General features: G+C 54.5%; 1 protein-coding gene across 4 annotated transcripts in view; it reads right to left on the bottom strand.

The window, feature by feature from the left end:
• SIK3 (SIK family kinase 3) overlaps positions 1 to 13734 on the bottom strand; it is an 88611-nt gene that overhangs the window by 6891 nt on the left and 67986 nt on the right. For 2 of the 4 annotated variants that reach the window (XM_074561068.1, XM_074561069.1), the window contains exons 12-21: positions 12959 to 13112; positions 12346 to 12501; positions 11687 to 11757; positions 8193 to 8336; positions 4920 to 5070; positions 3998 to 4123; positions 3605 to 3690; positions 2787 to 2896; positions 1871 to 2228; positions 697 to 1568 (exon numbers count right to left, since the gene is read on the bottom strand). In XM_074561068.1, the coding sequence (XP_074417169.1) occupies positions 697 to 1568; positions 1871 to 2228; positions 2787 to 2896; positions 3605 to 3690; positions 3998 to 4123; positions 4920 to 5070; positions 8193 to 8336; positions 11687 to 11757; positions 12346 to 12501; positions 12959 to 13112 (2228 nt within the window). The remainder of the gene's footprint in view (positions 1 to 696; positions 1569 to 1870; positions 2229 to 2786; positions 2897 to 3604; positions 3691 to 3997; positions 4124 to 4919; positions 5071 to 8192; positions 8337 to 11686; positions 11758 to 12345; positions 12502 to 12958; positions 13113 to 13734) is intronic. The other 2 variants (XM_074561070.1, XM_074561071.1) reach the window with 1 other exon arrangement.

The raw sequence follows: 13734 nt of genomic DNA, 5'->3' as shown, positions 1-13734 counted from the left end.
CGCAGGCAGGAATTTCTCCTACAGCGCGCCGCTGGCAACGCAGCCACCAAGGAGCAAAGGCGCGACTGCTTCCAACTAGCAGAAAAGGTCTTCAGAGGCTAATGGCGAGTTTAAACTCACTTTATAACTCCTCCTAGTTCAAGCAGGGCTAGAGTCTCGCTGCTGCTCCGCAAAGCGCCAGAGAAGCTGCTGCAAGGCAGCCTTAGCCGCAAGACATTCACCACCACTCTTACCGTGCGGGTTTGCGGAAGCTTTAGCAACGCCTGACTCAAAGGCCTGTTTGTAAGAGCAGGAGTACGCCGCTACGGCTAGGGGTGTCCTAGTACCTTAATTGCTCCTAGCCCGTCGTTTACACGGGACGGGGAACACCAACAAGAACAAGTCAGTCAACAGCACGGAGCATCCCCGCAAAGGTGGCGGTACTCTGGGACCTGGTCTTTACCTGCCTGCAGAAGTAGGTCAAATTCCAAGGAGAAGCAGCCGGTCAGGTTCCCTTCTTATTGTAGACTGTTTATTAGAGAGACTATGCCTGCAATTTACTTAAGGCCACAAAAGCCAAAAAGAATCTAGGTAATTCCGTGCTATGCAAAGTATGTCACGAAAGCCTTGCCGTGCTGGGTAGAGATGGTCTCCTCCGGCAGGACGGCAGCCAGCACGGAAGAGCGTTTCGTCTACGCGAGCAGCAGGAAGCCTTACCTCTGCTGGGCACCTTATTCCTACTGAATCCAGCAGCGGGCTGATGTCTGTATTGATGCGTCCCCAGCTCCTGCGCGTGATTAGCAGTTCCTAGCAAAGATTCTGGGTCCCCGTGCCCTCCTGCGTTTACAAGCAGAGGGGTCTCCTGGCAACCTTTGGTCAATGTGTTTGAACTCTTACTGTCTGGAAAGCTGTCCCTGGCACCCTCGCACGCGCAGTCCTCCTCCATGCTCTCCGAATGGAACAGGGCTGGCTGGTGTACGTATCCGTGCGGCGGCACTGATGCAGGTACCTGCTGGATACATTCTTGCGCCCTGATTTTTAAGAGATGCTGGGGGCTGCTCTGTGGGTGGTACGTGTCAGCACTCTGGTAAGGCAAAGACAACGACTGGCGCTCCGAGAGGTTCTGTCCCACGCTGGTGCCCATATTCCCAGCATCCCCTTGACTCATATGCCTGAACAACTCTTGAAATTCTTGCTGCTGCTGCTGCTGCCGCCGTTTGATGAGCTGTGCAAATTCTGCCTGGGGCAGCCGCATGTCCGTGTGCCCCGTGAGCGAGTGCCGGGGAGAAAGCAGTCCCTGGAGGATGTGCGGTACCTGCTGGTGTCGGCTGTAGTCGGGAGGCGTCGGGGACAACAGTGCTTGCTGTAGTGCTGATGCAGTGTAGTGCTGCTGTTGCTGATGTGCATTTTGAGGGAAAGTGGGATACTGGTCAAGCTGCGGGACTTTCAGAGCTTGCTGAGCTGGAGGAAACCCAACTCCTCCCGATGGGCTGTAGTTGCCAGGGGAAACGCGAGGCTGCTCTGGGAACAGGTGGGGGTGTAAGTGCACCTGGTCGTAGTTGGCGGGGGGATACCTGTTCACATTCAGGCTGCAAAGAACAGGAAAGAACAAGTGACTGCCCTGCAGCAGCTCCAGCTCGGCTTGCCGGGCTGCTGTCTCTGTCAGGAGGCAGACAGAGCTGCTCCCGGGCAGGACGTGCTCCCTAAGCAGCCCTGCAGAATCCCAGAGCCCTGCCCTGGCTCGGGAACCGCTGCCCAGGGCAGGGAGACAGCTCGCTCCCTGAAAGCAGTGCAGCGAGGAAACCACATCTCAGCCCGAGACGTCTACCCCCAGTTCTTCCTCCCTACTCCCAGCTCGGGGAAGCGGTGCAGAGGCGGCCGGCGGCCTTACCTGTGCGACTCGGCGCTGTCGGCGCTGAGCTGCTTGGAAAGCTGCCTGTGGCCGTAGGTGAGGGAGGCCATCAGGTTGGCGCGGTGCTGCATCTGGATCTGGTTGGCGCTGGGGCTGAGGGGCATGCCCCGCGCGTGGGAGGACATGCCCTGCCCGCCCACAGAGGCCCCTTGCAGGAGGTTGTTGCTGACCATGTCGCCGGGCTCCTGCACTTGGATGGTGACCTGCTGAGGCTGCGACTGCTGCTGCAGGCCCAGGCACGTCAGCCCCATGTTGGGGGGAGGGGAACAGTTACCGGACTGCGGGAAGATTGTGTTGTGGGACGGCATCCCTTGGAACTGGGACTGGGAGGCAGCACCTACAAGGAACAAAGACCCTCAGCACCCGCACCAGCGTGCGGCAAGGCTCGGGAGCGAGAAATGCCCCATGCGGGAGACGATGCTCTTCTGGGCCGTACTGGGAGTGCCAGCAGGCGTCTGGGAGTGGCAGGAGTGGCGAGAGGAGCGCTACTCCCGACCGCTCCGTCGTGCTGGGCCTGCGTGCAAAGGTCACAGCTAGAGCCCCTTGCACAGAAAGAGAAACAAAGCAGAGCTGACAGTGATTTGCATAAAACCGAGAATATCAGCCCTTCCTCCCCACCCCCGGGAGTGATAAGTAAGGATCTTATGACAAGAAACCCAGCAGCACATTCCAGCTGGCAGCTCCTCGCAAGCTCTCGATAACACCAGCCCTTGCTGCCAGATGGAGAATCTTTTACATCATCAGCAAACCGTGCAAGGACTGGGCTGGAGGGGGGAACCGGAGCCCCCGGCACCCCCACGCGCTGTTTTCCCCGGAGCTATGGTGGGACCACAGGGTTCTGCCGAGCGGCCCGCCCCGAGGAGCAGAGATGGCTCAGCACCCTGCCCGCACTTACCGTGGGGCTGCAGCACGCTGCTGCTCACAGGAGGTGGGCTGCTGTTTGGTTGCCTGAAGAGGTGGTTATTAGGGTGGTTCGGGGGTGGGCTGGATGGCTGGATCCGTAACCTACGCAGGGAAACAAGCACCTTTTCATCATGCCTGCTCCTCATTAAGATGCCTTTTCAACTGTGAGAGCTGACACCAAATGCTGCGATTCTCTTGTTTAAAATAAGCACCATAAAGCCCTTGGTTGGGGTCCCAAGCTCTTTACAGCTCGGCTTCTCTTCTGAGAGCCGCCTGACTTGCCTGAGTCACATAGGCAGTGAGCAGAATGCAGCGGCTACGACAGAAACCCGGGGACAAAGACACCGCGGGCTGGCCTCCTGACTCACTGTGGCCGGTGAGAAACCTTCCTTTCTCCTTTCCCATCATTCAGCCTGTCCCACCTCCAAGTCAGGGGGCTGAAGCCAAGGACGGTTACCTAACCAAAAGCCTGAAAAGGTGTGAGACGTCCAGCAGCAGCCCTGAGTAGAAAGCATGAGAGAAACCGGCTGCTGAGGGTAATGCATTTTCAAGCTGGTCAAACGGCAGAACTGTCAGTCGTCTGTTCAAAGCAAGTTAGTGCCTTTGAATCATGTTTCTCTGCTGCTGAAAGTGCTTCAGACAGAATCCAGCTAAAAGGAGTCAGTATATGTTCACCTGGGAACTGGCTCTGCCATTCAACCTTTATATACTTCCAACCCGGCCCCGGACTCTTCAGTGTATTAGCTCATCCCTGGGCTTGAGCGAGAGTAAAACCCATTCCCCAGAGCTTCACTAAAGCAATTTCTTTACCTCTGAAGCTGGTGAGTGAGCAGAGCTGGCTGGTTTTCACATGGAGCTTGCAAGGGTGGAGATGGCTGGGGTGGCCGGATGCAATCCTGAACCAGGCACCAGAAAACAAGAAGTGTTTGCGATCAACAATGTCTCAACTAGTAAATTTAGAAGTGCTGACTGGCGAAGCAGGACATATCCAGATTCACCAACGACTCAGTCCCTGACTGCAGCTCTGGCTATCACAGCAGCTGTGCGAACAGCACTGGGGAGTCCTTCAGGCTTGCTTCTCCTTACAGCAAGCCAAGCAACCTACCCTCCTCGACCCCCCCGGGCCCCGCTCGGTAGTTGGACCTGCAGCAATGCAGGAAGCCACAGCTAAGGCTTCAGAAGGTGTGGCTCAGGCCCCACTACCTGAATCTGCTGATGAAGAATCTGATGGTGCTGCTCCTGCTGGTACAACATGTGCTGCTGCTGCGTCTTCTCCAGCGTCCTCTCGTCCATGTGCCCCCCATACATCTTCTGAAGCTGCTCGCACTCCTGTAACGAATCCAACACTCCCTCTAAGTGACCTTTTTTGTGCACGGCACAGTTGCTGCGCAAAAAGGCACTCTCTGCAGCCTACCCGTCTGAAAAAGCCAGTAAAGAGAGCCTAATCCATTTAATTTGACAGAATCAGGTGTGTAACACCATGGCCAGCTTATGCCCTAGACAACAGAGAAGAAACGGATGCACGTGATGCCAAGCTGGTACCACTGCGTTCCTTCAAAAACGCAAGCACGAAGCCCTAAAGGTAACTTCAAGGTGAAAAGAGCACCTCGTATTTCTACCGTGTTGCAAGGTGAAAGTCCTGTCCTGGGGCCAAATCCCACTCAAGCCATTGATAAAACGTGCGCTGGCTGCGCAGGGAATAGCATACAATACGCTCCAAATTCTGGCGGTAGGAACCGCCCTTTTCTCGGGACACCCTGGAACAGCCCCAAAACTTGGCTGCCCCAGTAAACCTGGGAGAGCAGCAGCTGCAGTCCGACAGCGCTGTGGGAGCCGCGAGGGCCGGCAGTGTGGGCACAGCCCGTGGTTTGCTCCCCAGAACAAGGGGGGCGGAAGCCCCCAGGGTTCCCAGCCTGCGGGTGAACAGCACGCACGGTCAGAGGACACTCAGCAGGGCTGCTGCTGATGCGCAGAGCCGGGCACAGCTCCCCGGCTGCAAACCTCCCCCTGCGTGTCCTCAGCCATCAGTGGCAAAGATGTCACCTTTTGCTTCCTGAAGCAGCAAGGCTGAGACAATAAAAAGCCCTTGCAGAGGCTCTTTTGAGGCCCCGCACCCCACTCTCACCTGCTGAAGCTGTTTGATGCTACTGTTATTGCCCATCTTCTCCAGGTGGGCTTTGAAAGCCTGGATGCTGGCAGCACCATCGGAGAAGCGCCGAACTGGGGAGAAGCGTTCGGTGGGGAGGTGCAGAGTATTCGAGTCCTTGTAAATAGAACTGAACACATGGGAAAGTGGGTTAGTGATGCCAGCTAAAAATCAAACTCCGGTACAGAGACATTTAATTTACACCAGCCATGCCAAGTTCTACCTGCCCACTCACCCAGAATAAACCGTGTTTTAGATCAAGAAATAAAGTGCCATCGTCACCGGGAACAGGAAACAGAATTACCAAGTATCCTCAGTGCCTGAGCAGATAAATGCGTTTTAAGGTTGGAGACGATTCAGCCACAAACCAGATTCCAGATGGGCAGCAACTCATTGTCCATCCACAAGATCATCTACCCCTCAGGTGGAAGAGGTTTACAGAAGCCATTTAGCATCCTAAAAATCTAAAATTCACCTCTTCAGTAGCCACCTCCTGAGCCTTCCAGCTCCCCAGGGCCCCCAGCTGCATCTGATGCCTGTGGAAAACAGGAGGGGCACACGGAAAAAGGAGCCCGACATGATCTGCAGCCTCGGAGGAGGGAGGGGGCTGGCACCCGTGCTTAGACACGCACTCAATTAAAAAAAAAAAAAAAAGGGCAGGAAGGTAACTCTGCACAGCAGGGGAAATCTTTCTAAGGCATTAAGCAAGCTGTCGCTTCACATGGAGAGTCTCCCAGTTGCCCGGATGCTTGGCACCAGGCGATCGGAACGGCTACGTTTCAAAAGCAGGCGTAGCCAGTACCGAGGCAACTGTGCCCATGGCACTACAGGCACTTTCCCTTCACAGTGAGGTCTCCTCTTCACCATCAGAGGGAGCCAAATTTTTTTCCAGGAGCTGTTTTCTCCCAAATCGGGGCTCCCTATTATCGAAGTCAAGCACTAAGCTCCGGCCCCGCCATTAGGCGCGACCTGCGTGATCATTAGCAAGGCTAACCTTCCACACCCCCCGCACTGGGCCTTGCAGCAAACGCAATCGGGTTTATCTGCCTGCCCTCATGCTTTCTGTGCAAGCGCAATCTACAGAACCCAGCGAACACTACTTAAGGGTACAGGCTCCAAGAGTAGCCTTTGTCTGCGAGGAGGCGGTTGGAGACGGGGTCTTTGCGGCAGCTCTGACACCCCGGCACTGAAGCCAGGAGGAGCCCACCTGGCTGCACACTGCTGCGCTCCTGCACCACGCTGCTGCAGGCAAGTCCCTGCCCCGGCTACTCTGAGCACGGCTCTTTGCCGAAACCTCTTCCACGAAGTGAAACCATTTCTCCTGGAGAGGCTCCCCCTTATCAGAAGGTGACTGATGCTGGCCCGTTTCCAGCAGGCTGGGTTCCCTTCTTGTCACGTGCTCTGCCTTCGCAGGACGTGCTTCAGTTTCTATAGGTTACACACAACCTCCTGCCAAGGACAGAGCTGTGCCCCTGCATTACCCTGATCTCCCGTCATATTGACGGAAAGCAGAAGCTACAGATAAAATTATGCTGAGGTTCCCAAACCCACGGGGCCAAGGCAGAACAATTGTACTGCCTTGTACAACTCCTGTACCTCAATTCTGCTTCCCAATACCGAGTTACCGTGACCAAAACCAGGTGCTCCATAAGAAGATGGCTTAAAATACGTTAAGTGCTAAAATAAAACCCACCTGCCATTCAATAACTGAGGACTATTTATGTGATGACAAGACCGCTAATAGTTTCTGTGCTGTATGCGTCTTGGACGCAACACGGGGCAGCCTGTTTAGGCCACGGTCAGGTGAAGTTTCTGTGATTTCGAGGGTGAAACATGAGGCAGGCTCACAGCCCCTTACGACAGGGAGGGTGGAATGAGCAGATACCACCCTGTCCGTGATGCAACAAAACGGCCTCAGGACTCCCAAGCCAAGAGGCAGAGGTGACACCAACATATTTACAGGGTGACATATTTACAGGGTGAGTGCGTTTTGACAATCTCGTAAAAAAATCAATTCTGCAGTGCGTGAGTCACCCAGCTTACCTTTCCAGCTTGAAGCAATCCTTAAAGCAGGACACAGCACATTCTGGTTGTTTTGCAAGCTGCACTCCTCTTCCTAGCAAGCTTTCCTGTGACCCTAGAAATCTTTCCCCTCCTACTCTTCCCATCCCCCAAGCACCTCTGTGAGGGGTAACTCCAGGGTAGAGAGGGGCTTATCTTGGTTTTCCGGAGTTCCAGCGTGGCACTAGCACTGCCTCAGTCTGCTCAGAGTTCACCTGTCTCTGCTGATTACATCAGTGCTCAGCTCAGCAGGCATCTGGCTACAATAAAAAGCGCCTTGTCAAGCTTGCCAGCGTGAGCCGGCCGAGAGGTTGAGCGCGAGCACCGATCTAGCCTGGTAGGCGACTGCCATCTCAACAGCCGAGACCAACAGGCACCAAACTCGGCGGTTTGCAGCTGGTTTGCACCCTCAGCGCTGAGGGGGTCCGAGTGCGGGCTTTAAGCTCCCTCTCTGGCATTAGAGCCTCCAGTTTAGCTGCTGTGCCCAGGACTCCCCGTCAAATGAACACCTCTCTCCATCAGGAGTGCCCCACCCACACATTTTGAGTCTGTTTAGATCAAATCCGAATCAGCTCCCTCCTTGCCAGACACTGTGATTTTCTTCCCACCCCAGCATCCTTTCACCACATCGTTCCCATCAGGGGTTCGGATCAGAAATAATATGACTCTTGAGGAGCTTTGCAAAGAGACTTTGCAGTCAAAACACACAACTCTGGTGCAGAACAGTGAGGTTTTTAAGCTCTGGTGTAGATGACTCTTGGTGCAGTCTTTTGCCCGCATCTGCCTCCAAAAACGTTCTTGTAGAAAATCTGCTCTCGACTGCTAGCTTGACACCTACCATTACAAGAGAGAAAAGCTCTCCTCTAAAACCAGTAGCTTATTCCCAACCCTTATGTGACAGCAGTCGTCCTGGCAAATCACCTCCAGCCACAAGAACAGGGCTGGAGGGGAAGAGCCAGCTGATTCCTGCCCCTGCGCTGCCTGTATTTGCAGGCACGGAGCCCGCGCCAGCGCGGAACTCGCGTCCCCAGCACGGTCAGACGCCCTCTGCCCTGTGGGTCTGCTCTTTGTACTCGCTCCTCCTCCTCACCCCTCCCTGCCAGGCGGGGTGTCCTCAGTGCTCCATTCCAGACGACATCTGAGCAGGTTTCCTGGCGCAAAGCTGCCCGAACGGCCGGTGCCATTACTCACCGGTGCTGATCGGGTACCAGGTGTGGAGCCCAAGCCCGGGGTCGGAAGGACTGCTGTCCTAGCTGCCTCTGCAAGTCTGGAGGGATTTCAGCTGTAGGGTTGGTCATTGCCAGAGTGTGCCTTTTTGACCTATTTGCCAAGTATCTGCAACAAGCAGGAGCACATTTTATAAGAGACTGATGGGAGTACTCCAAAAACAGGGAGCGTTAGATAATCCAGAGTAAACGGGAAGGAAGAATGCTTGCTGCAGTGCTCAGAACCAACCGGGGAGAAGCATGCCATGGACACGCTGCCCACGCCCGTCACATCACGGGGTCTTCAGCACTTAGGGGACAAGCGTGGTTTCAGCTGCGTGTGTGCTACCGCCAGCCTCAGAAGGCGAGAGCAGCCATTCCCTCTTCCCAGCGGGAAAGCCACGCTTCATCTCAAGGGGAACGAACGCTGGTATATCCCTTTGGGAATACCCAGGGCACTACCTGTCCTCACCGGGGATTCACTCCACCACGGCAGGTCCGCTTCCCTCTCCCAAGGCCCCACTGAGCCACGGGGAAGCCTGCTGCGTGCACGGAGCCAAGAGACGAGTCACAGATAATCCTAGCGAGAGCTGGCCGGAGAACGGGCGCAGGGCAGAGCTGCTGCTCGGCTGCACCCTTGAGGGATGGCCCTTGCACTTCACATCTACCCTGGGACACCCAGCTCCAGCCACACGCAGCGGCCAGCTTGTGACAGCAGGGGAAGGGTGCAGGAGGGCCACCCTGGCAGAGATTAGGGGTGGGTAGAGCCTCTGGCTGCCGGAGGAGCAGGAGGAAGAACGCCGGGCTGAGCAAGGGTCGGTGCCCAGCCCGACTGCGCCATCTAGTCCCTGCTCCGCTCTCGGGGAGTCGGGAATCGCCAGCGATGCGCAGGGCAAAACCAGCATGGGAAACGAACAGGTCCCTTCCTCTGGAGCCAGAGCCACCAGCGCCAGGCTGGGCTCGCCTCTTACACGGGGGGCTGGGGCCGGCAGCTTAAACTAAAGCGCTAAGAACTAAGAGACTGCGGTTCTTCTGCAAACCCTCTAAAGACTGGAGGGGTGCACAGGGCAGAACTAGGAGCCTCTGCTTTGGCAAGGATACGCCGAAGAGCCACCCAGCTCTGACAGCCGCTGCCCTGAACTGCCAGTTCCTGGCTGCAGCGGTGCTCGGAGCAGCTGGGGGCACGGGGCCAGAAGAGATAACAAACAAAGCACCTGCCCCAGATGCCCTGGCTTGTGGCAAGCGCGGGGGCTAGCATTTTACCTGCTCAAGGCCAGGTGGGCTGAACGCCCTCTTATGAACTCAACTATTTCTACTCTTGTGAACCAGCAGCAACAAGGCAGCTGTGGTGACTGTGACAAATATCACTTGGCCAGTGACACCAGCGACACTAACAGGGAAATCTCACCTCCGCTCTTTTCCCCTGCTCAGGCTCCCTGCAACTTCAACTGGTGGAGCAGAGAAGAGCAGCAAGCAATAAAGTCGTCGCCTCCTCCAAACCCAGCCTCTCTTTGCGAGCTACTGAAGCCACTTAAGCAGAAGACAGCAAGTTAACAGAATGAAGAGCGCTTAGCGTCGTGGTAACTTGCCAAAGTCTGCGCCATTAGCTGTTTAAGGATCATTTGATGCAGACGGGGAAAGTTTCACAAAGAGCTTTACAGTTGCGGTTTGCTAAGATCATTTTATTTCAGACCTCCAGGGAACAATCCAATCATGAGCTATAACAGCGTTTCGGGTGGAAGAAAGTTTCCCAAAGCTCAAAGGAGATGTGACTGTTCCCTGGAGCAGAGAAAAGACTATGCTCTGCTTTCAAGGTCAGATTAAGAAGGGCAAAAACTGCTCACTGGTGGCTGCATACAGACTGTTCGGAGCAGTGTTCTGAAAAGCTAAATATTTGCATCTGTCCCTGATGTTAATGCTATTTACCCTTCTCTGATGACTACCGACATGTTGCAACACAAGGGGGTGGAGAGCAAGTTAACACACAACCTGGACGGGGCTTTTTCCGGGCCATCTGCTGGAAGAAGAACACGGGGCATGAAAGGACTAAGAGCAGCACTGTCAAGAGCAGCGAGGCGACCTATGGGTCCAAGGAGACTTGCCTTTCAGTGGGAGCTGAACGTTTCGGTGGCTTGCAACCTACGAAATATTGCACGGGGGTTTCAAAGTGTTTCCGGCTGAGCTAATGCTTTAACTCAAGCGAAACCTCAGGTTTTAGAATAGGAGAGGTGAAAGTCTGCCCTGGTAAGATGTCCGGGCAACCCCTTGCCAAGAATCAGATGTATCTGATTGGCACAGTCAGAAAGCCTGTCTACCATCCGAAGCGTTGTCAGTGGACGTTATGGGCCCTGAATTCCAACTTGGAGTACTGGAGCACAAGACTACGCAGAGAACACGAGATGTGCTCTGTGTCCACTCTGAGTAGGGCTGGAAGCGAGTTCTTTCACGTGTACCAGCTCTGACTTTCCTCTAAGCTCAGGTAGGCAAAAGGCGTCTCAGCGCACACTCTGCACAATCTGCCACTGCACACACCCACCGTTCAAATCCCCCCCGTCGCCCTGGAGCACTGAAAGGAGAAGAGCTGGCAAAGGCTCTGGAGTATGACCTCCACCCACCCCAGTGTTTCTCTGCCTGCAACCAACCCCCGGTCTGAACCCTGAGGAAACGCTACCTGACTCGAGGTGGTGGCCTGCACAAACGGGGGGGAATCCAAAAAACTTTTCAGGTTTGAGGTAAGAAGCAGGAGCGCTCCGTAACCACACCCACCACACGTAGTGCACCAGCTGGTTAGCAGAGAAGAAACTATGCAAAAGCTACTAAGAAAAATGTTAGCAAGGACACGGTTAGTGTTTTCATTGGTTGAGAAAGTACAAGCACGTTCTACCCGCTTCCTAGTTTGTGTTTGGAGCAGACAAAGAGAACAGAAGTTTCCAGCCTGATATCCAATAATCCTTTCCGCATTGGAGCGGACTATTTTAAGGCCCACTGCTAAAATTAGAAGCTAGAGGTACCCGTATTTCCAGCAAGCTCACTTTGTTTAAGGCATCAGAGTTGGATGTTTACTGCATGTCTTGATACAAAAGCTGCATCGACACCCGAGGCCACAGATGAGATCTTCCTACCTCCGTCACTCAGCGGGGAGGGGTGAATCACTTAGCACTCATTTTGCAGGTTAGTGTGGATTGCATGCTGGTGCACACTAAGCAAAGGAATTTAGCAGTTTCAGACTTTCTGGAGAACCTACTGCTCAATTAGCAAACTGTTTCGGGGGGAATCCAGCTTTGTAAGCACCTAGTAGTGTCAGAGGAGTAATTGCCTACAGTAATCAACGCCCACAAGAACAAGAGGAACGGTGAGCCTTGGCTGTAATCAACATTGTTGCCTGTGATGAGGTTGCTGGTGTTTTAATTCAGCTGTGGAACACCACAGGGTGAGCCTCTCAGAGGTAGTAAGGGCGAACATTAACAGACTGGGAGTTACCTCTGCACAGCTTCCTGATCTGGCTCCCCGTCGGAGCTCTCCTCATCCACAGGGGTGACAGCAGGGACGGCCTGCAGAGAGAAGCGAAACCGTGGGTTCCAGAAAGCGTGGCCCCATCTGTGCAGCGGATACCTGACCTTCCAAACAAGCTCTCACAAGGCTATGTGTCAGCTCCCCTGCAGCACCAAGGACACTCAGCTGAGAACCCCTCCCAACGTTCCTTCCCCAGTCAAAACTGCCTGTACAAGGCTCCTGCTTCTTCTGGTGCTACCAGGAAACTTCCCTGATGCAGATGCATCAAGGAAGAAATAACATGCACTAATGCCCAAGATGGACATTTTAGTTTTCTCTGTTAGATCAGCAAACGAGAAAAAAAAGCAACCTTTAAAAAAAGTTGACAACACTTTGCCAGTTCCAGACAGGAATACCATCTCGGCTGCTAGCTTTGGGAGAGCACAGCAGCTCTCCCACAAGGGGACAGAGCATCCCGCCGCTCGGGAGGGTGGGAACCTCTGGAAGCAAGCGGCCATGCTCCCTGCTGTGCATCCAGACGGAGCCTACTGCTCTGTCTGCTATGACCCAGAGGCAGTCACCTCTGCCTGCGGGAGAAGATATTTATAAGCACACCTCCAATTCTCTGCTTTCCTATTGCTACTTACTGGCGTCATAGTGACGAGCGGGGATGGACCTCGAGGACGTTTCAGCAGCTGCTGTGCGTGTAACTGGATGTTAGCTCCGCCATCTGATGCCCTCCGCCCCAGAGGGCCCATGCCGTTCAGCAGCTGCAGGGTGGGGGGCTGCAGCAGGGACTGCTCCTGGGAAGCACAGACAGCGCAGTTACCAACCCCGTACCGCATCCTTCCAGTACCTGAGCCCCGAGGCCACAAACCCAGGCACTGGCAGGAGAGGAGACAAGCCTCTGGGCTCCGGGAGAGACGATGGAATGTCACCAACATCTCTGAGCTGACGTGGGGCAGAGAGGGGCAGCGTTAGTGGAAAACTCGTGTTTAACTCTCCGTTTCCCCGCGCTGTGCTGCCAGGCAGCCTGCAGCTCCACAGCCGGGCACTGCAGTCCTATTTCTCCCCAGCCCGTTAACTATTTCACAGTGCAGTGTTCTTTCACTCTTCAGCTTTTCAAATCACCAACTAGAATCATACCTAAAGAGCTAACAAGAGGGTAAACCTTGAAGCTTATGGAGTCCAAGGACTGGCAAACAGAGCAAGCGCGAGCACAAACACCCCCCAGGGGCTGATGGGGCAGAGACTCCGTACCTTGTACTCCAGCTGACCCGTGGGCTGCAGGTTCTGCCGAGGCAGCACATTGTGCATGAAGTTCACATTCGGGGTCACCTGCAGGAACGGAGCCTGAGGAGTGACACGGGGGAAGCCTGGCAGCAGCTTCTGCAGATCTTCCATGACTTCCGTCCTGTGCAATCACATTCATAGACAGGTGAATTAGCAATGACATGCAGAGAACCACCCACGGGCCCAGTGCATTCAGCTTCCTTTCACAAAAAGGCTTCTTAGTCCTCTGGAAAACGGCCAGAGAGTAGCCAAGCCACTCTTTGGTATTTATTTGTCCCTTTTTCCCCTCCAGGTTGAGATTTGCCAGATCTAGCTCTTTGCATTAACCTGGAAGGCATTTATCACAAAAACTTCACCTAGGACATGACAGCAGTGCAGCGTAGGTGAGAAACTGGCTTGCACACCACTATAGCTTACACAGAGCTAATCAGGAAGAAGAGGAGGAACGCATCTCGTCCTCAGCTGAAATACTAACCAAGTTGTGCAATGGGACTAGGATGTTTAAAAGAACACTTTTGCTAAAGAGACACCCTGAATTTCTTTCTGCATCTGGCAAAGTTTGGAGAAATAACTCCAAGCCACTGACAAGCAGGAGCAGGAAACCAAAGGTCTGATACCGGCTACGACACAGATACACGCACTCATTGCCACCTGGTCTGGCTAGAGAGAAGCGGAGACCTGGGACCAAGCGGCACGCTGTGAAGTGTATTTGCCAGCCCAGAAACTGGAGACCACTGCCAGTC

Source organism: Larus michahellis, chromosome 17, assembly GCF_964199755.1.
Source record: "Larus michahellis chromosome 17, bLarMic1.1, whole genome shotgun sequence".
Taxonomy (NCBI): Eukaryota; Metazoa; Chordata; class Aves; order Charadriiformes; family Laridae; genus Larus; species Larus michahellis.
The sequence above is the reverse complement of the archived record's forward strand: the minus strand, read 5'-3'. Positions and strand labels throughout refer to the sequence as shown.